At 36.7% G+C, this 24,827-nt stretch overlaps 1 protein-coding gene across 1 annotated transcript in view; it reads left to right on the top strand.

Moving 5' to 3' along the window:
- DLC1 (DLC1 Rho GTPase activating protein) overlaps nucleotides 1-24,827 on the top strand; it is a 412,671-nt gene that overhangs the window by 112,665 nt on the left and 275,179 nt on the right. The window contains exon 4 of the mRNA XM_032843405.1: nucleotides 5,425-5,565. Within this exon, the coding sequence (XP_032699296.1) occupies nucleotides 5,425-5,565 (141 nt within the window). The remainder of the gene's footprint in view (nucleotides 1-5,424; nucleotides 5,566-24,827) is intronic.

Raw genomic sequence — 24,827 nt, 5'->3', positions numbered from 1 at the left:
TCTAATCTCATTTTGCTAAGAGTTTTTATCATGAATCAATGTTGAATATTGTCAAATGCTTTTCCTGCATATATTGAGATGATCATATGATTTTTATCCTTCAGTTTGTTGAGGTAATGTATGATGTTGATTGATTGCAAAAATGAACCATCTTTGCATTCCGGGAATAAATCCCACCTGATCATGGTGAATGATCTTTTTAATGCATTGTTGTATGTGGTTTGCTAATATTTTGTTGAGGATTTTTGCATCTATGTTCATCAGGGATATTGATCTGTAGTTTGTTTTTGTTTTTTGTTTGGGTTTTTTGTTTGTTTGTTTTGTGGTGTCTTTGTCTGGTTTTGGTATCAGGGTAATGCCCACCTTGTAAAGTGTATTGGGATGCTTTCCGTCCTCTACTATTTTTTTGAATAGTTTGAGAAGAATAGGTATTAACTCTTCTTTAAATGTCTGGTAGAATTCAGTTGTGAATCTATCTGTTCCTGAACTTTTATTTTTTGGTAGTTTTTTTAAATTGCCAATTCATTTTCATTACATATTACTGGTCTTTTCAGATTTTCTATTTCTTCCTGGTTTATTTTTGGAAGATTGTATGTTTCTAGGAATTTATCCATTTTTTCTGTTGTCCCATTTGTTGGCATATAATTTTTTATAGTATTCTCTTAAACTCATTTGCATTTCTGTGGTGTAAGCTGTTACTTCTCCTCCTGATTTTATTTATTTGTGTCATTTCCCTTTTTCTTCTTAATGAATGTGGCTAAGGGTTTGTCCATTTTTTTTTCCAAAGAACCAGCTCTTGTTTTCATTGATAGAATTATTTATTTTTTAGTCTCTATGTCATTTATTTCTTCTCTGGTCTTTATTACTTTCTTTCTTCTGTTCACCTTGGGCTTTGTTTGTTCTTATTCTAGTTCCTTTAGGTAGAAGGTTAGGTTTTTGGGGTTTTTTTTTTTTTGTTTTTTTTTTTTCTTATTTTTTGAAGTAGGGCTGTATTGCTTTATATTTCCCTCTTGGAACTGCTTTGGCCTTGTCCCAGAGATCTGGGAGCATGTACTTTCATTTTCATTTGTCTCCATATATTTTTAAATTTTTTTTATTCTTTGATTGTTCTATTGATGTATTGGTTGTTTAGTATCATTGTGTTTGTTCTCCATGTGTTTGTGTTTTTTCCAGTTTTTTTTTCCCTTGTGATTTGTTTCTAGTTCCTTACCGCTGTGGTCAGAAAAAATGCATGGTATGGCATCAGTCTTCTTTAATTTACTGAGGCTTGTTTTATGGCCTAATATGTAGATCTATTCTGAAGAAATATTTCATGTACACTTGAAAAGAATGTGTATTCTGTTGTTTTGGGGTAGAATATTCTGTATATATCTGTAATTTCCATCTGGTCCAGTGTGTCATTCAGAGACATTGTTTCATTATTGATTTTATCTGGATGATTTATCCATCCATTGATGTAAATTAAGTCTTAAATTTTCATAGTATTACTGTATTACCATCAGTTTTTCTCTTTATGTCCATTAATTGTTGTTTTTTGTATTTAGGTGCTCCAGTGTTGGGTGTATGGATATTTACAAATGTTATATCCTCTTGTTAAATTGATCCATTTATCATTATATTTTGCCCCTCTATGTCTCATTATTTTTTGTTTTAAAGTCTGTTTTGTCTGATATAAGTATTGCTCACCTGCCTTTTTTTTTCTACTTCCATTTGCATGGTGAATGCTTTTCCATCCCTTTCACTTTCAGACTATATGTGTCTTTAGGTCTGAGGTGAGTTTCTTGTAGGCAGCATATAGATGGGTCTTGTTTTTTTATCCATTCTACCACTCTTTGTCTTTTGATTGGCGCATTTAATGGCCATTTACAATTAAAATGATTATTTTTATTTATTTAAATTCAATTAACCAACATACAGTACATCATGAGTTTCAGATGTAGAGTTCAGTAACTTGTCAGTTGCATGTAACACCCTGTGCTCATCACATCATATGCCCTCCTTAATACCTAACACCCAGTTACCCCATCCCCCAGCCACTTCCCCTCCAGCAGCTCTCAGTTTGTTTCCTATAGTTCAGAGTCTCTCATGGTTTCTCTCTCTCTCTGATTTCTTCCCATTCAGTTTTTCCTTCCTTCCCCTATGATCCTCTGCACTGTTTCTTATATTCCACATATGAGTGAAACCATATGATAATTGTTTTTCTCTGACTGACATATTTCATTCAGCAATAATACCCTCCAGTCCCATCCACCTTGATGAAAATGGTAAGATTTCATCTTTTCCAATGGCTGAGTAATATTCCATTGTGTATCTGCTTTATCCATTCCTCTGTCAGTGGACATCTGGGCTCAATTTAAAGTAGTTATTGATAGGTATATAATTTACTGCCATTTTGAAATTTTGTTTTCTGGTTGTTTTTGTAGTTCTTCTTTGTTCCTTTCTTCTCTTACTCTCTTTCTTTGTGATCGATGAATATCTGTAGTGTTTTGTTTGGTTTTATTTCTCTTTATTTTTTGTGTATTTATCATAGGTTTGGGGTTTGTGATTTTCATGAGGTTCGTATATAACATCTTATGTTAATAGCAGTCCATAGTCCTATGATGGTCATTTCAGTTTAAACAGAAAGGAAGGAAGGAAGGAAGGAAGGAAGGAAGGAAGGAAGGAAGGAAGGAAGGAAATTTATAGATTGTTATATTTTATATCTTTTTATTCATATTTTTCTTATGTCTAATTATAGCCATTTCTTTTCCACTTAAAGAAGTTCCTCTAACATTTCCTGTAAGGCTGGTAAAAAGTGGTGATAAATTCCTCTATCTTTTGTTTGTCTGGGAAAGTCTTTATCGCTCCTTCAAATCTGAATGATAACCTTGCCAGATATTCTTATTTATAGGGATTTTTTTTTCCCCTTCAGTTCTTTGAATATATCAGATATGTCACTCTCTTCTGGCTTGCAAAGTTTCTATTGAAAAAGTAGCAGATAATCTTACAGGATTTCCCTTCTGGTAACTTTCTGTTTTTCTCTTGTTGTTTTTAAGATACTCTCTTTATCTTACCTTTGACATTTCAATTATTATGTGCCTGGCATGGACCTCCTTGGGTTCATCTTGTTTGAAACGCACTGTGCTTCTTGGATTTAGATATCTATTTCCCTCCTAGGTTAGGGAAGTATTCAGTTATTATTTCTTCAGATAAGTTTTCTACACTTTTCTCTCTCTCTTTTTCAAGGATCCCTATAATGTGAATCTTTATGCACAAGATGTTGTTCAAGAGATCTCTTAGTCTATCCCCATTGTTTAAAATTATTTTGTCTTTTAGATGTTAAGCTTGTATGCTTTCCATTATCCTTTCTTTTGGATCACTGATCTGTTCTTTATTCTCTCATCTACTGTTAATTCCCTCTAGTGTGTTTTTTTAAAATTTCAGTCACTGTATTCTTCAACTTTTCTTGTTTCTTTTTAATATTTTCTGTTTCTATTTGAAGGTCTTACTGATCTCTTCCTTTCTTTCTCTAGCCCAGTGAGCATGATTATGATCTTTAAATTATTTATCAAGCATATTGCTTATGTCTGTTTCATTTACTTATTTTTCTGAGGTTTTTTTCTTTTTCTTTTGGAGCATATTCCTAGCTCCTGAGTTTGCTTGACCTCCTTGGTTTGTTTCTATGGATTAGGTGAAACAGCTGCTTCCCCTGAAGTTGAAGGAGTGGTATTGTGTATGGTATACCTTATGCAGACTGTGTGTGCTGTGACTCTTGCTGGTGGGCCAGAGCTATGGCTGTATATGTTACTTATTTTTTAAACCATGGCTTTTACAGAAAGAAAAAATAAAGAAAAAAAAATAAAAGAAAGTAGTGAAATAAAAGAATAAAAGAAAAAAGAGAACAAGAAAGAACAAAATAATAAAGAATAAAATCAAAACAAGACAAAACAAATTTTTAAATTTAAAAAAAAATTAGAGTAATTAAAAATTTAAAAAAACAAAACACAAACAAAACACATGGCTGTCCTGTTTCCTATGCCCTAGGCATAGTGTGACTGCTGTAGGCTGGTGGACCCTGGTCTCCTTTAGACACAGACTCTCTAGACCACTGGACCCATCAGTTATGGCTTCATCACCTGCCTGGTATGGCATTAGGACCCTCCATTTATGATGTCTGAAACTTCTCCTCTTGGCAGCCAAATCCTGCTCTGGCCTAGACTTTTAAGGTTGAGGGGGAGAGAGCATTCCCACAGTTCCTCAGCCCTTTTAAAGTCTGGTTTCTCTTTTCTGTGCCCCAGCATGACTGGGGCTGGTGTGGGCTTGCAGACTCTGGGCTCACTGGAGTTCCAAACTCACAGAGATGACTGCGCACTCCCATTTTGGTGTTTGGATCTTACTGCACTCTAGGCTTTAAGGTGGGATGGGAATATAAACCGGCTTGTTCTCCAGTTCCTCTGACCTGGAGAGCTTTCTTGCAGCTCCTCTGCACTTGGCAGAGTTCTAATTTTCTGGCTAGTTGCTCTTTTAAGCTGTGTTTTGTTTTTTTGTTGTTTTTTGTTGTTATTGTTGTTGTTGTTGTTCCCTGTGCCCAAGACAGAGGAGCCTGTACCTGGTCCCTCAATGCTGTTCCTCCCCACTGCCATTTGCAGTGTTAGGAGTGGAAGTTTCCTTTGTTATCATCCATCTTTCTTGCTGTTCTCTTGCCATGCTCTCTGTGTTTTGTTGTTCGGTAGCTGTTCAGTCAGTTTTTAGTTCTTCACAGGAATTTTCTATTAATAGGTGTAGTTTGGTATGTTCTGTGGAGAAGGTGACTTCACAGTCTTCCTACATCACCGTCTTGAACCAGAACTCTATTATACCCATTTCTAAATGAGGAAATTGAATCATAGATGTCAAAGCATGTTTCTTAGCACTCAAATAGCTCATAGTTTATTAGGTAGACATTTAAGCTAAATGATTCTAAGCCATTGTAGGTGTCACCACAGAGGTCTGATGAGAACATAGTAGAAAATGAGGTGAGGAGAAATGAGAACTGTGTTTTCATTTGACGCTCGCAGTGACCCTGTTGCATAAGGAGAGTTAAGTGAGTTACTCAGGTCATTTAGTGAGTAAGGGGTATCTATGAGCTTCTACCTCCTGACTTACTACAGTGCCCAGATAGCTCCCACTACTGCCCCTTCCAATTTTCAATAAGCTGTTTCTCCAGTATTTGCTCTTTAAAATCAGAACTTCTGAAGAGTTATGTTTGTTTACTACAAAATCATGCATGGTTATGGGTGACATGTCAGTGTCACTTGTCAGCAACTCTTTAGCATGTCAGTGTGTATTGGGAGTAGGAGGAGGTAACAGGGGGAAAGGAGGTAACAGGGGAAAAGGAGGTAACAGGGGAAAAAGGCCTGCAGAGATCATGTACATGCCTTTCATATCAGTGCATTTTTTTAATAGGATCTGGAGTCGGGATCTGAGAGTGGAGCAGATACCATTTCAATAAATCAGACACAAATAAATTTGTCACCTAACACTGAATCTACCAACTTACCATCTTCCACCCCAGTGACCAGTTCTGGAACCAAACCCAAGTCTACGGTAAGTTATAAATGATAACAGTCAGTTTTAACCTGAAATGTTGCTGATCATAAGGTAAGAGTGGATATCTCATCCATTCAATATAGAAGAAATACTCTTTGAGCCTGAGTTGCAGTGACTTGATAGCATTTAATTAAGTGCCATCCAGCACTTGTTGGATCCAGCATGTGTTTTTTTTTTTTTTGTTTGTTTGTTTGTTTTATAATGATAACATAGTATTTCACTAAAACAGGTCATGGTTCTAGAATTATGCAAAATATGGTATCAAATTGTGTTGCTGTATACTCAAATCATTAAGAAACTAAGAATAAAAAATCTAGAGATTATTCTCCCTGAATTATAACCCTGACCACATCACTTACCAGTCAGAAAATCGCCTAAGACTAGATAGATAGATAGATATAAAATTACACACATCATGATTTTTATGTGGGTATTAAATGACATAACTCAGGTAAAGCACTTAGTGAAATGCTTGGCACAGAATAAATACTGAGTAAATGTAAGTTACCATCATTATCATTATGACGCTTCATCAACTTTACAGTGCTACCAAAACAAATAAAAGGAGAATTACCACATATAATAATATAGCAGGGTGAATTGTAAATAAAAGGCATTTTCCTTTAAGTAAAAAGTTGAACAGCTACAGGAAAGCAGTATTTGACTGTAAAAGGTAACATTTATGGAGGAAGTAATTACTACTTCAAATATCTGAAGTCCCAGCAGATCCAAAATAACCTTTCCTAGTTTAGTGAAAATCATAGTGGCGTATTATTTTTTTTAATGCCCATGTTAGTTTAACACAGAGAAACAAGTTTGGATGGCTTGTTTGCCTGACTTTAAAATAAAAGGCAAGTCCGAAATAGGACTCAAAAGAGAATACTCTGAATTTAAAACATGGTAGATATGTTCAACTGCAAGAATATCTAGAGACTTCTAATAGAACAAATATTTATCGAACATCTACTACATGCCATGCAGGACGCTCAGTGCAAGAGTGGGAGTGGAGTAAAACATATTCTATCTTTAAACAGCTCACACTCTAGCAAGGGTGGGTGGGCAAGTAAAGAGTGAAATACAGTATTATATTCTATGGTAGGGCTGTATAGATTGGAAAGATCAGGAACCACTTACCTGCTACATAATGCTATTGTAGGGTACAGTGAAAAAACAGCATCAAAAATAATGTGTATCAACAGGCAGACTGCAATGAATTCATGCTCTTCTTTTTCATAATGGATAAAGAAGGTTCAAATGCAAAATTAAAATATGAAACCAAATGATCTCACTTCATCACATTCTTATTGAAGTAAAAGTAAAATCCTCTCAGCAGTTTTAACCTGAAGGTTTGGGAATCATTGGAGCATTGGCTTTTTGAACATTGGGATAGGTATGGTGCTGACATATAAGGAAAAAGTAGAAAGGAAGCTGAATTCCTTTGTTAAAAGTATTTATGCTTAAATTATCTTTTTAAAGCACCTGCTATTATCCTGAAGAGCAGTTCTTTTCTCTCATATTTATTCCATGTTCATCTTTTACTTTAGAATAATTACCATTGGTATCTGCTACTTCTCCCTTGAAACATACATATTTTAGTGTGTGGTCACCTTATAATTTGTAATAATTTATACAACTTTGTGCACAGTTCTGTCATTTTTCTTCCGTATTCCCACATTTATAAATGTGCTTATGTTTATAAATGCATTTCCACTGAGACATGTCTGTATATTTTTATGATAATCATCTACAGTAAATTTTTAGAATGAGAAACATAAAACCATCAGTGTTGGGGACTTTAATCCTTTAAAATACTTGAAGATGGGTCTGTTTTCAAATTTTTCATGTTTGCCATATTGATTGACCAAACTTTTCACCCCACTGGCAAAATTAAGAAATACTAACATTGGGGCACCTGGATGGCTCAGTAGGTTAAGCATCTACCTTCAGTTCAGGTTATGATCTCAGGGTCCTGGGACCCAGCCCCACATCAGGCTCCATGTTCAGCAGGGAGCCTGCTTCTCCCTCTTCCCCTGCATCCTCCCTAACCCCACTGCTGCTCTGTCTCTCTCAAATAAATAAAATCTTTAAAAAAAGAAATACCAAAGTCAGTTGTTGAACAGAAACATACTTTTTCGTGCCCCTAAAACAAATATTTACCGAAAAGTTGTCAATTTTGGATAAAATTGTGACTGTCTACCCAGCTGTTCAGGTGTGTCTTATTACCTGGGCACACCATCACAGCTTCGTTGTGATGCCATCGTTCATTAGTCAGTGAGCACTGAGAATCATTATGCAGGGGACTGAGCCTCCAAACACAATATTCCAGTTCAAGACAACCAAAAACTGCTTAACCCATTTTGACCAATACCACAGGCAATTAGAGAACTGTACATGGAACTCGGTCCAGCTACTGAACTGTAATTTAGTAAAATTCTCCAGCAGGCCCTGAGAAGAACCCAGAAAGAAACACTCCACTGTCAAAGACAACTGACTTTTAGGAAATTTCTTAAAGAAAATGGCCAATAATGAAAATAGCTTGAAAAGCAGGCTTTTATTTTGGGGGGAAGTGTTGTTTTAATGTGTGTGTGTATTGAATTTTGTGTTATTATTGGTGTTTCTTTTGAATACAGTTCTTTTTCACTATAGTTTGAAAATAATTCTTTGACTGTGGGGGTCAATTCTGTTTCCAATTTTTTCTGAGTAGGAATATTAGAACAAAGAATTTTACCTATTTTGTGAAAGAGTAAACAGATACTTTCCCCCTCAATTTGGAACTTGAGAAATGATCTGTTTGTGTAATGGCAGTCTGGTTATTTTGTGAAAATAGAGAAAGCTCCAGTATCCTACTGAGCCATTCTTTTCACCAGGAACTAAAATTTCAAATTTAATATTAAACAGAAACATTAAATTCTAAGAACACCTACATCTAACATCCACTCATAATGAATTAACCTTCTGCTCCATAATGTCATAATTTAACAAAATGTTTATTTTTATTTCAGAATTATTTAATGTTACATTTGATTTGCTGCTGTGAAATCTATTTATAATGGTGACTAACTACCACAAATATTTGGCTTTCCTTTTGTATGTAAGACCTCTGGGTTTCTACATGCCTATTTTTTCAGTAAGTTTTCTTCTTTTATATGTATTATTAGAACAGGACCATTGAGTAATCTTCAGATTTTTCATGAAGACTATGTATATATCATGCCAAAGAGTGAGCATTACAGTAGATTTCTGTGATGTATTTCACACAAAAATGAAGAAGTCATAAGGTAGGACACCCAGTACCAAAAAACACATAAGAAAAAAGAGATCTAGTGCTTCATGTCCAAAAAAAATCACCAATTTCTCTCTCAAAATCTGTGATTTGTTCTTTTGAAACAGTCTCATAATGCCTTTCTTGAGAGACACTTTCACAAACAACCCATGATCGGTCATATTACTTTTATACAAAGTACTCTGACTCATGATAGAAAGATATACTGGCATCCTTCTGGCCATGGTATCAGTTGGCTAAGTTGTTCCTGTATTCATTAATGTAGGGTTTTGCACGAAAGATTTCAAAGCAGGGCACTAAAACCTCAGGAGTTTTATTGGTTTTTTTCTGAAGATACTTAAAAGTTTAGGTGTTCATTAAATTACTATTCATTATACATTTATGCAGAGAGAAACCAAGCTCTAGATAACAAAGAAAACTTATTTCACTTGTAGAATAAGTAAGTGGAGGAACAGGGACAGTCTACCAGTCTGTAGAATAACCAAGAGTATCATTAAGAGCAATGCAAGGATATGTTTTCAATTTAGTCTAAATTCCCCTTCCCTCTTTGTCCCAGAAACTCCCTTACTTGCCTTGTGATAGAATTCTAATAACAGTGATGAAACCCTCAATCATTTGGGCATGTTGGAACCACAGCTAGACAGAGCAGCTTTGAGAATGTCCTAAATGATCTAAAGGAATTTTGAAACATATTGGCATTCTATCAGAATGTATTAAGTACTAGAAAATAACGCTTTTATTGAAGACATCAAAAACAGCAGAAATTATTAACTGTCATTATTGTAATTACTACAGAGTAAAAAAGACAGATATATCTTATTTTAGCTCAAGGTGGCAACAGTGGGACTAATTCCACAGATTGAATACACCCCTTATCTTTTCATCATTACTACCAAAATAGCAATGGGGTAGATGAGGGAAAACATCAGCTGGTGGAAGGATAGGAACTTGGGGCAGGCAGACGGACGCCCAGCCAAACACTGCCAACTTCTTTAGAGAGCAGTTCAGAATAAATCTTGCCTAAGGCCTGCCACAGTGTGATGAAAATAGAGCTCAGGAGTATGCCCTGACTAGAGTTCATGATCATTTCTAGATGACTTTTTAAAAGACTCCCAATACTACAATCAACCTAATAGTCCAACTGCTTTTACTGACAGTTCCAAAACTTGTACGATCTATTCTATTGTTGAAGAGAACAGTCTCTCAATATGATCCCCAAGACAACTGTTTATGCTGTGGTCAGCTTAGTGAGGCATTTACTACAATGTATTATTTTTCTCCACTCTGCATGATAGAAACAAAATAGTAATTTTCTGGTCTGGCATTTACTTGTCAATAGCATTGTCTTCCCTAAAAGGTATAAATGTTTTGAGGTGTAGGGGAAATGAAGGTGATGATGGCACTATGTACGAATTTTGACATGTTATTTTTAATAAATGTTATTTAACGGGACGCCTGGATGGCTCAGTTGGTTGGACGACTGCCTTCGGCTCAGGTCATGATCCTGGAGTCCCGGGATCGAGTCCCGCATCGGGCTCCCGGCTCCGCGGGGAGTCTGCTTCTCTCTCTGACCTTCTCCTCGCTCATGCTCTCTCTCACTGTTTCTCTCTCAAATAAATAAAATCTTTTAAAAAAAATAAATAAATGTTATTTAACTTCAAGTCTTGAAAAAACAGGATCTTATTTTCCCCTTTTTCAGCTAATGTGATACGGTCACATCTACACTGTTCTTGAAATTATCAGTTTATATTTTGGCCACTGTGCATACGAGAACCATAAATGGTCACTCGTAGTATTTCTATGAATCTATATCTCTCCATGGTAAAAAGCATAGACAACAAGAATATGAACTTTAAGAAAGTTTTATGTAGGGCTCCTGGGTGACTCAGTGGGTCAAGCCTCTGCCTTTGGCTCAGGTCATGATCTCAGCGTCCTGGGATGGAGCCCCACATTGGGCTCTCTGCTCAGTGGGGAGCCTGCTTCCCTTCCTCTCTCTCTACCTGCCTCTCTGCCTACTTGTGATCTCTGTCTGTCATATAAATAAATAAAATCTTTAAAAGAAAGAAAGTTTTATCTAGTTAATAATTATAGAGAAAAGCATTGCCTACGTAATAATAATTATGGAGAAAAGCATTGCCTACATAATAATAATATCAAATATAAAAAAGACAAACATTTATAAGGACAAACATTTATATGTGTGGCAGACACTGTATTATGGACTACCGAGGCATAGTTCATTGAATCCTCACAGCAGCCTTTTAGGTAGATGCCATGATTTCCTAGAGTTCACAGATGAGGAAACTGATGTTTATTGAGTTGCCTAGGACCTCACTGCTTAGGAAGGGATGGGGTCGGGATGGCCCTGAGATCTTCCATGCTCCTAAACACTGCTTTACGCGGAGATTCACCTGCCAGCCACCTGGCTTCAGAATCAACATAAATTGGTTTGAGAGGTTTTAGGTCGGAAACAAATTGTCACTGATACTTGAGTTGTCAGAATGCCCAACCCAGTTTCATCGCACAGTAAAGAACCGGTTTGTCAGAGCATGGCACAGGTCATATTGTTCTAACATCATTTTCTAAATCATCTGTCTACCATAGATTTTTTACATGTGTTTGGGTATGTATGTATACACACATGCACACACACATGTGTATTAAATTATACATATATGTGTGTGTTTATATATGTGTATCATAAAATACATACATATGTTTGTGTATGTATTTATACACACATACATTCCCTGGTGTTATTTTCCAAACACCTTTGTTGAGTAATTTTTAACCAAATGGTTCAATTTTTAATGAAACCAAATTTGTAATTATTAAGTTTTTATATAGCCATAAAATTATTATTCAGTATAAATATTTATAATATATTAATTTTGTATAAGACTATTTCTCAGGAAAAACACAAATAGTATAAAGGCACATTTATTCATTGTTACCAGGTGTGGGGTGTGGTGATGTCTTTATCTGGGATAGAAGATTTAAGGTTTGACAAAGTTTGAGAAAGGGCTTCTAAAGGGAAGCTCATAAGGTAGAAGACAGAGGTTAATGGACACCTTTGACAACCAATAATCAACTTAATTGTTGCTTCTGTAATAGGAGGACTTCCATGTAGGCTGGTTAAAAATAAAAAATAGAAAGCTTATGAAGTACTGTTTTGATAGAGAACAATTTATTAGAGATGTCAAGGACAGTCTGATTGGGAGTATGATATTAATTATGAATTAGCCACACAAGATTAAAAAAAGAATTCTTAACTCGGAATTTATGGGTGAATTTAAGAGGGTGCCTGAACCCTTTGAAGTTGTATTTTAAATTATATGTACACACACCAGCATTTACATGTGGGAAGACTGTCAGTATCTGCATCAGATTGTCAGACTCTCCAAGCCTGCCATAAAGAAATGCGCATCTGAGATTTGTTTTTTTCTCTGTTTATTTGTTTTTTAATTAACATATGCTGTATTGTTTGCTTCAGGGGTACAGGTCTGTGAATCAGTCTTACAAAATTCACAGCACACACCATAGCACATACCCTCCCCAATGTCCATCACCCAGCCACCCTATCCCTCCCCTCCCAACCCCCCAGCAACCCTCAGTTTGTTTCCTGAGATTAAGAGTCTCATGGTTTGTCTCCCTCCCTGCTCCCATCTTGTTTCATTTTTTTCCCTCCCTTCCCCCCACGACCCTCCACCCTGCCTCTCAAATTCCTCATATCAGAGAGAGCATATGATCATTGTCTTTGTCTGATTGACTTATTTCACTTACGAAAATACCCTCTAGTTCCATCCACATTGTTGCAAATGACAAGATTTCAGGGTTTTTTGATGGCTGCATAGTATTCCTGTGTGTGTGTGTGTGTGTGTGTGTGTGTGTGTGTGTGTGTACACCACATCTTCTTTATCCATTCATCCATTGATGGACATCTAGGTCCTTTCCATAGTTTGGCTATTGTGGACATTGCTTCTATAAACATTCGAGTGCACGTGCCTCTTCAGATCACTACGTTTGTATCTTTGGGGTAAATACCCAGTAGTGCAATTCCTGGGTCATAGGTTAGCTCTATTTTCAACTTTCTGAGGAACCTCCATGCTGCTTTCCAGAGTGGTTGCACCAGCTTGCATTCCCACCAACAGTGTAGGAGGGTTCCCCTTTCTCCGCATCCTCACCAACATCTGTCATTTCCTGACTTGTTAATTTTAGCCATTCTGACTGGTGTGAGGTGGTATCTCACTGTCATTTTGATTTATATTTCCCTGATGCCCAGTGATGTGGTGCATTTTTTCATGTGTCTGTTGGCCATTTGGATGTCTCCTTTGCAGAGATGTCTGTTCATATCTATCTCTTGATTGGATAATTTGTTCTTTGGATGTTGAGTTTGATAAGTTCTTTATAGATTTTGCATACTAGACCTTTACTTGATATATCATTTGCGAGTATCTTCTCCCATTCTGTCGGTTGTCTTTTGGTTTTGTTGACTGTTTTCCTTTGTTGTGCAAAAGCTTTTGATCTTGATGAAGTCCCAGTAGTTCACTTTTGCCCTTGCTTCCCTTGCCTTTGGCTGGTGTTTCTAGGAAGAAGTTGCTGTGGCTGAAGTCGAGGTTGCTGCCTGTGTTCTCCTCAAGGATTTAGATGGATTCCTATCTCACATTGAGGTCTTTCATCCATTTTGAGTCTATTTTTGTGTGTGGTATAAGGAAATGATCCAGTTTCATTCTTCTACATGTGGCTGTTCAATTTTCCCAACACCATTTGTTGAAGAGACTATCTTTTTTCCACCGGACATTCTTTTCCTGCTTTGTTGAAGATTAGTTGACCATAGAGTTGAGGGTCCACTTCTCGGCTCTCTATTCTGTTCATTGATCTATGTGGCTGTTTTTGTGCCAGTACCGTACTGTCTTGATGATGACAGCTTTGTAATAGAGCTTGAAGTTCAGAAGTGTGACACCACCAACTTTGGCATTCTTTTTCTACATTCCTCTGGCTATTTGGGGTCTTTTCTGTTTCCATATAAATTTTAGGATTATTTGTTCCATTTTTTTGAAAAAAATTGATGGCATTTTGATTGGGATTGTGTTAAATATGTAGATTGCTTTAGGTAGCATAGACCTTTTTACAATATTTGTTCTTCCAGTCCATGAGCATGGAACTTTTTTCCATTTCTTTGTGTCTTCCTCAACTTCTTTCATGAGTACTTTAGTTTTCTGAGTACAGATTCCTTGTCTCTTTGGTTAGGTTTATTCCTAGATATCTTATGGTTTGGGGTGCAGTTGTAAATGGGATCGACTCCTTAATTTCTCTTTCTTCTGTCTTGCTTTTGGTGTATAGAAATGCAACAGATTTCTGTGCATTGATTTTATATCCTGACACTTTACTGAATTCCTGTATGAGTTCTAGCAGTTTGGGAGTGGAGTCTTTTGGGTTTTCCACATAAAGTATCATATCATCTGCAAAGAGTGAGAGTTTGACTTCTTCTTTGCCGATTCGGATGCCTTTTATTTCTTTCTGTTGTCTGATTGCTGAGGCTAGGACTTCTAGTACTATGTTGAATAGCAGTGGTAAGAGCGGACAGCCCTGCCGTGTTCCTGATCAAGAAAGGATGCTGTACTTTGTCAAATGCTTTTTCAGCATCTATTGAGAGTGTCATAGCTCATTTGAGTTTTGATGATTCAATCAGTTATCTGGTGAAGATATCTGATGAACATAAGAACATCTTTGTTACAAATAATATACTTCAGGCACATTGACAGGAATTATTTCTTTCAGGCTTATTTCCTGGTAGAGCATTCCACGTAGCCTTTTTGCAATAAATTAGGCTATGCTTCATGGATACTTGAAAGCCAATTCTCCTATGGAAAAAAACACCATTGGCATTTGTCTCAATTATATAGAATTTCAATAAAATTAAAAATGATCCAAGAAAGAAAAGAAAAATCATCAGGATTTTCCCATAATAGTTTCAGTGTAAATCAAATTTTGTATCTGAATGTAATCACATATCTTATACATATGATCATTAAGCTAACCTCATTATGCTTGTGATATATTAAAAGACAGGCATTAAAACTGAAAACAAGAATATAGATTCTGGAGTCCAAATCATATCATTTTAAAGTATCTTATAAAACCCAATTCATACAAGGAATTTTAGTACTATTTGTATTTTGTTTTACCAGAGTATTACATACTATATTTTTAAATTATATACAATATTATATACTATATTTTTGTTTAAATGGTTATCAGATGGTTATTTTTAACACAGCTGGTAATTTTCCCTAATGCTGTGCATTATTTAAAACAAAATAGAGGGATAAAACATTATTGTCTTCTTTACAAAGAGGAACTGCCAATACTCCTTTTTACTGAAGTCTGGGGGGAAATGCAAGATGATATATAAAATTAATTAGAATTTAATAATATCTCATAATGTCACATAAGTAAATGGTCAGCAAAGGAAGAAATGACACACATAGAATTTTTAAAGAAAGTTTAAGTCAGCCTCTTCTGAAACATCAAAATAATTGAATTAGTACAGTTTACCATTAATAAATGCAAAAATGTAATGGTCTTAGAAAAAATGCCTTTGATTGTAATGTTTTGAATGTGGTAATTTTACTCTGACACAGAAAAGCAGTAACATTAAAGTATGTGGAATTTTCAAGAAATATTTCTTTGTTCACTAAGATCCTCATTGTTTATGAGAAAGAAAAATAAAGCAAAATTTATAGCTTTTTAAGGAAAAACTGAGCCACTAAAGAGTTGGAAAAAATGTTTTTAAAAAGGACATCATTCTGTTATTATTATGAAATACTTCTTAGAATTCAGTGATTGTAAAGCATAGAGGAACCCATTCACATATTCTGGATTTTGAAATAATAAATATGTAATTCATTAATCTTGGGCTTTGAAAAATAGAAATATTTTTATAGTCGTTTTCTTTTATATTTAAAATAAATTCAAAATCCTCCCATTTCTTATGTTTGAAGATACTGACATCTGTTTCCAATGCATTTACACATTAATTCATGACAGTCTTGCTTGGGATGGGTTATTTGATCTCCACAATGACCTCCTCGCAACAGTTTTTTCACTTTGAAACTAGAAGTTTCATTTTGTCGAAAATAAGCATAACTTGTACCCAGATTCACTGATCCTTAATACTAAACACTGAGTGCATGGTATTGAAAGAATTTTTTGAGTTGGCAAAAATGTTTTTCTATCTTGTTTGTGTTTATTTTGTAATAATCTAGTTAATTAGTTGTTCGGAGGAGAATTCCTAAAACGAAAAAAAAAAATTGAGGAAAATGAGGGGGAGGAATGGCACACATACGGATCATGGGACACTTAGAACTGAATAGATTCCATTAGGGAAAAATAAAAAAATCATCTGTGCAATCTGAGGTTTTAGTCATATGAATAGTACTTTTGTGTGTTATCATCATTACAATGAGAAAAATTTAGTTTTTCCATGTGCTGATGCTACTTCTCGAATCCAGCTCATATTTTCATCCAAGAGCAATAACAACTTCCAGTTATTTCTGGGCAACGTAAAATGGCAAGCCAGCAGCGTGCCACATCACAGCAACCAAGAATATAACTCATAGCACTGAGCAGTAATAATAACCACTAAGTCATTTTCACAGTCCTCTCTCTCTTCCTTTCAGACCTCGTTGTCCCAAAGCTCTAAGTACATATTCAGTATCCCCCCCCCTTTTTTTGCTTTTCCACTCTGACTGATAATTAATTTTAGCCCTGGCATTTGTTCGCCTCAACACTCAACTTCTTAAAGACAGTTGAAGTCAGTTGAAGTGTTGAACCAAAGACTCCTTGGGAATATTCAGTAGCACTTACACAAAGTTTATAGTTAGGGCCTCCTAAGCTCTAGTTGTGAGCTGTCTACAATACAACAAACTTCTAAATGAAAAAATAAAAACATGTACCATTCATTTGGATATTCTGAACCTCACACTTATAAACATTTGGAATCATATAACAAAAATGTGAAGGTAAAGGGGTGCCTGGGTGGCTCAGTGGTTAAAGCCTCTGCCTTCGGCTCAGGTCATGATCTCAGGGTCCTGGGATCGAGTCCCGCATCAGGCTCTCTGCTCAGCAGGGAGCCTGCCTCCTCCTGTCTCTCTCTGCCTGCCTCTCTGCCTACTTGTGATCTGTCTGTCAAAAAAAAAAAAAAAAAAATTAAAGTAAACGAATTATTTACTTTCGATTCATGGTGTCCTAAACACCATCGCTTGAAAAATACCAATATTCCTGACTCTTTTAGGTATTTAATGAACATTTTGTATGCTAATTTTGTTTTTTACATTATTCTTTACATTATTGTCAGCACTGCCATTTTTAGTGATTGTTTCTTTCCACTTAATAACTTAGTATAATCCAGATGAATTCTGTATTTGTAAACTCCTTCCAAGTAAAATCAGTTGATGTTCATGAAAATGACTCTCATTGTTTCCTGTTCACTGTAAATTTGTTGTTGTCCTGTTGATTTATTTTGAAGGCCCCATCTTTGTTTGTAAATACTATAGTCATTCATCAAATGGGCACTTATCAAATTATCCATAATGCAAAATACAGAGAATCCTACAGACAGCCAAAACTAACTGAATGACTCAGTGCTGTTCAGAATGTGCTCTGGGACCAACCCCCCTCCCCCGAAACTGCCTTCCTCCACCTGCCCCAGCCAGATTTATTTACTTTTAGCTCTTTTACATATTGGCCTTATGAATGAGATCTTCTTTGGTCAATCCATAGCATAGATTTTGTCCAAATCCTAGACTAAACGAACTATAGAAGTGAGAAAATGTTGAAGAATTTGTGTGTGTGTGTCCAGAGAGCCTGTGATATGTATCTACTCCATTTCTAAGATCACTGTGGTGAAACAGCCCCAAGACTTCCGTGCTGCTAGGGCAAAATCTTCACTCCTAAAGCTTCATCCTCACTGAGTCCGGAACTCTGAGAAATAAGGAATAAGAAAGTGTGAGAGAGAGAATCCTGTCTGGATTAGAAAAACTTTTGACTTCACCTGGGTCTGGACTTTTGCTGGCCCAGTTCATTAAGGTTTAAGCATGAAACAAATTCTATACTTCAGAACATGGGTTGTAGATAGATAGGTTTGTTTGCCTTTTTGTTTGCTTATTTGTTTACTTTGTTTCTGTTGGGGAATAAAGTCAGAATTTTAAATAACTTTTAACAGATTAACATTCAGAACTCAGAACTAGTAGAATTTCCACTTAGACATATTTCCTAAGCAATATTAGCTAAGTATTTAATTTTACTCTTGGAATTTTGTGGTATCAAAATTATATATCACTTCCCTATTTGTAAAACATATGTTTTACAAGTATATATGATATATATAATATCATATAGTATATGATATATTATATATAGTGTTTATTATATATAACCCCTCAGTGGACAGTTCTGTATACATTTTTGCCTGTATTTCCACTATTCTCTTAGTAGTTTCATAGACCAAAAAGGAATTACATATTTGTTAAGGAGAAATTTTTTTATTACTAGTAATTATGATCTTTTCTTATATTTATCAGACATTTGTACATGTTATTTTAATAAAAAGGTAGAGAACAATATTAGTAACCATGTGTAATAACTGATATAGTCATGGCTTCATAAAATTATTCTACATTTTTCTTAAAAGACATTTTTGGTAGGTGAACTATAATACAATTAATGTTATGAACATTAATTTTATGAAATCCAGTTCTTTTTTTTTTTTTTTTCCAAGAAGCTATAAGAACTTGCTATAGTTGTGTGTAAGCTACTGCCCTAGGCACTGGTATAGAATTTAAGAAAAAGGGTTGGAGGGAGACGACATGATTGGAATCTCTGGAATCAGACTCTGGACCAAGAATTGCCCGGGGAAGCTGTATTGGTGAGGGTTTCTGGGAGATAGATTTGTATGGAAGTGAGGAAGGCCAAACTGGTCAGAAGGCAGAGTTGGTTCAGCTGTACTGTAGTAACAGCTGTGGCCTTAGCTGATTGTAATAGAGATCTCTGGAGCTGAGTGACCCTTCAGCATTGTCCCAAATTAAGGAACGGGGTTAGATCCTTGCACCAGCCAATCAGTCGGTCTTAGGCTGTGCCTAGAAAGTGATAAAACTTTGAGGGAGGCAGTTCCTTGCTGCCAGGGACATTTCCCACATTGACAGCAGCAAGGGAGCTGATGCACTGCCCGGAAGAGGCAGTAGCTCTGCAGTCTCCACCACACATGCCATGACCTTCACCTTCATAGGGTCATAGGGTGCATTCTCTGGTGCGAGCAGCAAATACCCAAATGCATGGGTATGAGAAGATGTTAACAAGAACCAAATTATAGTTACGGAGACCCGGAGGGAACAACCATAAGGAACAGGAAAGATGCAGGCTCATATACTGTTGAAGGTATATACCGTTGAACCCATAGAGATTGAAAACTGACCTTTTGCGAAGGATTACGCAAAGGAAAAAATTAAAAGTGGATTCAAGATTTACATCTTAAAGAAGACAATGGTATGGCTATTGACTGAGGGAATAAAGAAGCAGAGACAAGAATGAGGAGAAGAAAAAGCAAGGGGCTTTTTATGTGTTGTTTTGTTTTGTTTTTTAAAGATTTTATTTATATATTTGACAGAGAGAAACACAGAGAGAAAGGGAACACAAGCAGGGGGAGTGGGTGAGGGAGGAGCAGGCTTCCCGCTGAGCAGGGAACCAGATGCAGGGCTGGATCCCAGGACCCTGGGATCATGACCTGAGCTGAAGGGAGATGCTTAACAATTGAGCCACCCAGGAGCCCCAGGGTTTTTAAATCAACCTTATTTTAAGGTATAATTTACATACAATAAAATATACCCAACTTAAGTGTGCATACCTCCAGAATGTTTTTGGTAATAATGAAAAGAAAGAAAAACAAAGGCTAGCAGAGGAAGTTTTATTCAGGGAAGTTGTATAATCCTTTTTTTTTTTTTTTTTGCATTGTTTTATTGTTTTCCAGGAATGTGATCTTAGCTAAACATACGCTATCCAATAAAATGAAATCACAAAACAAAATTTTTTACTACACCTTCCACAGTAAACACCCATGTTAACTGCTTTTCTCCCTCCTTGATTAGACAAAAACTCAGAGACTCCCATGAGTCTTACTAGACACTCTAAAGTAATATAATCACTTAAAATCCAAAATGTAGCAGTCATAAATCAGAAATAAGAACGTTTAATTTCTATAATAATCATCATTTCAATCTTCCTTTCTCTGTGAGGCTTCTCCCCTCTTTCCTAGTTTGGTCCTGCTGAAGGCAGGTGTCTGCCTGCAGCTAGGGAAGGTAGGGAGTGAGGGTTCAGCTTCCTTTTCCTGCCTAGCTCACCCTGTGTATTACTGGCTAGCAACTGTGTCACAAGAGGTGGGATGGCATGGAGGACAGAAAAGTTCTCACTGGATGCACATGAATGCTCTATGGCCCTGGAAGATATTTAAAAAACCGTTACCTGCAATAATCAGTTATCTGTTGCTGTGTAACAAAGCATATTGAAATTTTGCAGCCTAAAATAATTATTATTATTTCTCACAGTCTAATAATTAGTTCAGAATCTGAAACCTGTATGCTGTTCTAGTTTAAGGTATCTCATGAGATTGCAGTCAAATGTATGCTGGTGCAGTCATCTATCAGCTTTACAGTGGCTGCAAGATCTGTTTGTAAATTGGCTTACTCATGTGACTGAGACATTAGTGATGGTAATTTGTTGTTTTCTATGTGGGTCACTCAGTGACTGGGTGTCCTTGTGCATAGTGTCTGGCTTCCAAGAGAGTCAAAGAAATCAAGAAGTCAGACTAGCGTGCTTGCCATATTCTGTTGGTCATGCAGACCAACCCTGGCTGAATGTGGGAAAAGACCAAACAAGGACATGTTTGCAAAGGCGAGAAATATTGAGGGCCATCTTGAAGCCCAACCAGCGAAAGGAGCCGTGTCTCTCAAACATGCAGAGACACTCACGGTGTCCAAAAGGCCCTCAGAAGACTTATCTCATGACAGCATCTTGTCATATAAATCAAAGATCAAGATTTTGTTGTATAAATCCCATCCAAGTTCAGTGAGACTTCCCAGTGCCTCAAGTATAGCCCTTTGAGTAGAGTTCCTCTTGACCTGAAGGCCCATGAACATGCCCAACAATCAGTGGTATGATAGATACTGCATAACCTCTATAAATTCTTCCAGATACAAAGGGGATAAAAGGGATGCACATAGGAGTCGGTGGCCTGTAGAAATTCTGAAAAACAGCATGACAGATACCTGAATGTTCTTGGTGAGGAATCATTCCTACTACTTCCCAGGAATTGTTCTCCATGGTTCCTGGTTCTTCTCTTTGAGATCTTGGTTCTACCCTTTGAGTCATCCTTCCTTTTTCTTATGAAATGACTGCTGTTTGCAGCTAAGTAGTTTTCTCATCTTGGATTCTGCCTATAGAGTTTGGGGGTTCCAAAGGTCTGCATTGGTTCTACACTGTCTAAAGAAAAAGTGTTTCTGCTATTACAGTCTCTGAAACTTTGTGCATCTACTGTGTGTCTTATAAGAGCTTACTCCATTAGACAGAGCCAACTTACAAATCTCTTCAAGATAAGTCTTCCCCTACCTCAAACCCCACTGAGGCTTCTGAGAAACAGTGCCTTAATGATTCTTAGAAATCCTGTTGTTTAATATAAAGACTCTGTGATGTACATCTTGAACATTCCTGGTAAGCTTTTTGTGTGGACGGTTTTCTGAGGCATTATCTTAAATGGTTTTGAGGATTTGGCAAAGAATTTTATCTTTAGGTATATTTTCTTGGCGACGACCTAGATTTGATCTTACCCAGAAACAATTTCTTAATTTTACTATCATTTTTCATCTGGAGAAGCTGTGAAGAAGGATTTCTTTCTGCTTTTGCATTTTAGTATGAGGAACAAGAAGTCAGGCAGTACCTTTAACCCAGCCTGGAGATCTCCTTTGCTAGAGCACTAAAGACCTTCCACATTTTCTCCTTTCCACAGTACCACACACAACTGTTCTCTTAAACTTTTTGTCACTAAATAAAAAGGATTCTTCTCTTCTAATAATATTTTCCTCACTTTTCTTTAAGCTTTCGCTGAAAGCTTCCTCAAAGGTCATATAGCTAGTGCTCCCAGTATCTTTGGGGTTCCTTAGTGTTTCAGAAGTGCTCCTTAAGGTCCAGCTAACATTTACCTGCCACCCTATCCCAAAGCTCCTCCCACATTTTTTCAGTTTTTACTTTTCTTGTTATCGTAGCCCCTATCTCTAGTACCAAAATCTGTATTAGTTGTCTGTTGTTACATAACAGATCAACCCTAATTTAGTGGCGTAGAACAACAGTAATCAATGTATCATGTATGTATCATGGCTTCCATATACTAGAATTTCGAGAGTAGCATATTTATGCACTTCTAGTACAGGGTCTCTTGTGAATTTGCTAATGTTGTCTAAGGGTGGAAGATCCACCTCGAAAATGATGAATTCCTCACATGGTTGGCAAGTCGGTTTTCCCCCAAGTGAACCTCTTCTTGAGACAGCCTTGGTATCCTTATATCATAGAGGCTGGCTTCCCTAGGGTGAGAAATTTAAGAGACCAAGACAGAAGTTGCAATGCTTCTTATGAACTAGTTTGGAAAGTCACACAACGTAATGTCTGTTGTATCCTTTTCGGTCATGCAATACTCATCTCTGTGGGAGGGGACTTCCCAGGGCATGTGTCCCAGGAAGCAGAACTCACTGGGAGCCATTGTGGAGCTTAGCTACCATATCTCTAATTCCCTCAGTGTGGACTTTATGTTTCTAGTTTTGCGGGTCACTTAGTTTTTCTACAGCCCCTAGGAATGCAGACATTTTTAGCTTCTCCTGGCTGAGGCCTGTTGACAACTCTAGTCAGTCCTCTGAACAGGTCCTCAAATTATGCCACACATACATCTCTGACCATAAGAAACACTCACATTGCCTTTTCCTGAAAGATCTAGGAATCCAGCTGATACTAATAAAGCCACATTTCATGTGACTCATCACCAGCTAGGTAGCCCAGTCAGGCCAGATTAGGGTCCTGTGCCCCCATGCTGCCTGGACACATAGCAGACTCTCCATGTCTGAAGGGGATGTTTGAAGTCCCTTTAACCAGCCTTGACTTGAGAGTGGACACTCTACTTACTAATACTTCCTTGTAGAGCAAGATGTATGGGAGGACTCATCACATACCAAAATTTCTCCCCAAAGTCACTTCCAAAATCTTCTGATTCCTGATCCTATTATATTCTTGGCAGGGGTGGGTAATTAAGTGTTGTCTGACACATTCTCCTCAAAATACTTTTTGCAACCTCTCCATTGTTGTCTTATCACAAATCATTTTGATATGAAATCTGTCACCTTAGGGTTTAGGTCCAGATCTCCATTTTAACATCCTGTCACAGGGATCTATGTCCTGAGCTGTGGGTGTATGCCAGGAACACATCTGCTCTCTGCTGGCATCTGAGAGATAAGAACACTTTGATTAAGATAAAATCACAGATTCAAGGTTACGGTGGTATTTTTTGTCACTCACTAAAACTTCCTTCAGACAGGACTAAAGATAAGGTACACACAACCCAGAGTTGGTTGACCACCACTCTTAATCAGCCTGCTAAAGGTAGTTCCTTAGTTGGCCTGCTAAAGGTGGAGTTTATATACCCCAAAGTGGGGGAAACTACTTAAAAATTGGTTTTCCTTAGGGGCGCCTGGGTGGCTCAGTCGGTTAAAGCCTCTGCCTTCGGCTCAGGTCATGATCTCAGGGTCCTGGGATCGAGCCCCACATCAGGCTTTCTGCTCAGCGGGGAGCCTGCTTCCTCCTCTCTCTCTGCCTGCCTCTCTGCCTACTTGTGATGTCTGTCTGTCAAATAAATAAATAAAATCTTTAAAAAAAAATTGGTTTTCCTTAAATACTCTCTCTGAATACATGCTGATAAAGTAACATGTTAAAACATCACAAAATAATTTGTATGTTGACTTACGGTGGAGCCATAGATTAATGAATTTGAACATAATTTAAAAATGGTAATGGCAGAGATAATAAATCATAGTAATTTTGCAGGGAGAAAAAAAATGTTTGCCTAGAATTTAACTGTTTTCTAACTTGTGGTCTACATGACATAATTTTTTTGTCTATTATGTGGCCTGGTTTCCTCTTCAGCTCCAACAGGTGCTAAAGAAACATCCTTCTGCATGAGTCAGACTTTTTTGGGAAGTGTAATTAGGAAAAGGCTTATGACAAAGGATGGGGTCTGACCAAAGGTTCTGGAAGTTCAATTTGGGGCTGAATCTAGAAGTTTCAACAACTTCTGGGGATGAAGAAGGATAGATTTCAGCAATAAGTACTCCTATTGAAGGATCTCAAATGATCAGAAAGACATGGGTGGAGGGAATCAGGTCGGGTTGGCTCCAGGAGAGAAAAGATGATATATTCTGAATTAGTTGCTGCATGGACAGCAGGAATAGGCTCCAAGGATACCTGCTTATATTTAGACTTAGGCTAAAGACTCTTTTTCTTAAACTTCTCAAAACAATAGAATACTAAATATAATTTTTTTCTTATAAAATTCCTGGAAATTTTCATTAAAATATTGTCATTGAACCAGAAAATAATTGCTACATATATGGCAAAAACTATATAATGACAGTTAAAAGCTGGAGGTAGAAAATTAAAATTATTTAATATTTTTATTACTGTTAATATCATATATTTATTATTTTTTCCACAATTACTCCTGGCATATTTCTGAGTTACACAGAACGAACATTACTCATTAACTGGTTTAAAGAATATTGGCACCATAGTTTATCCATGATTCTATTTGCTGTATAAATTGAAAGGAGTATTACAAGGGCATGACTATATGCTCCTCTGTGCATCCTTTCAAATCAGTTCAATTAAA

This window comes from Lontra canadensis, unplaced genomic scaffold (genome assembly GCF_010015895.1).
Source record: "Lontra canadensis isolate GAN:19392208 unplaced genomic scaffold, GSC_riverotter_1.0 scaffold139, whole genome shotgun sequence".
In the NCBI taxonomy this organism is placed as follows: Eukaryota; Metazoa; Chordata; class Mammalia; order Carnivora; family Mustelidae; genus Lontra; species Lontra canadensis.
Note: the sequence above shows the minus strand (reverse complement) of the source record. Positions and strands in the feature narration are given on the sequence as shown.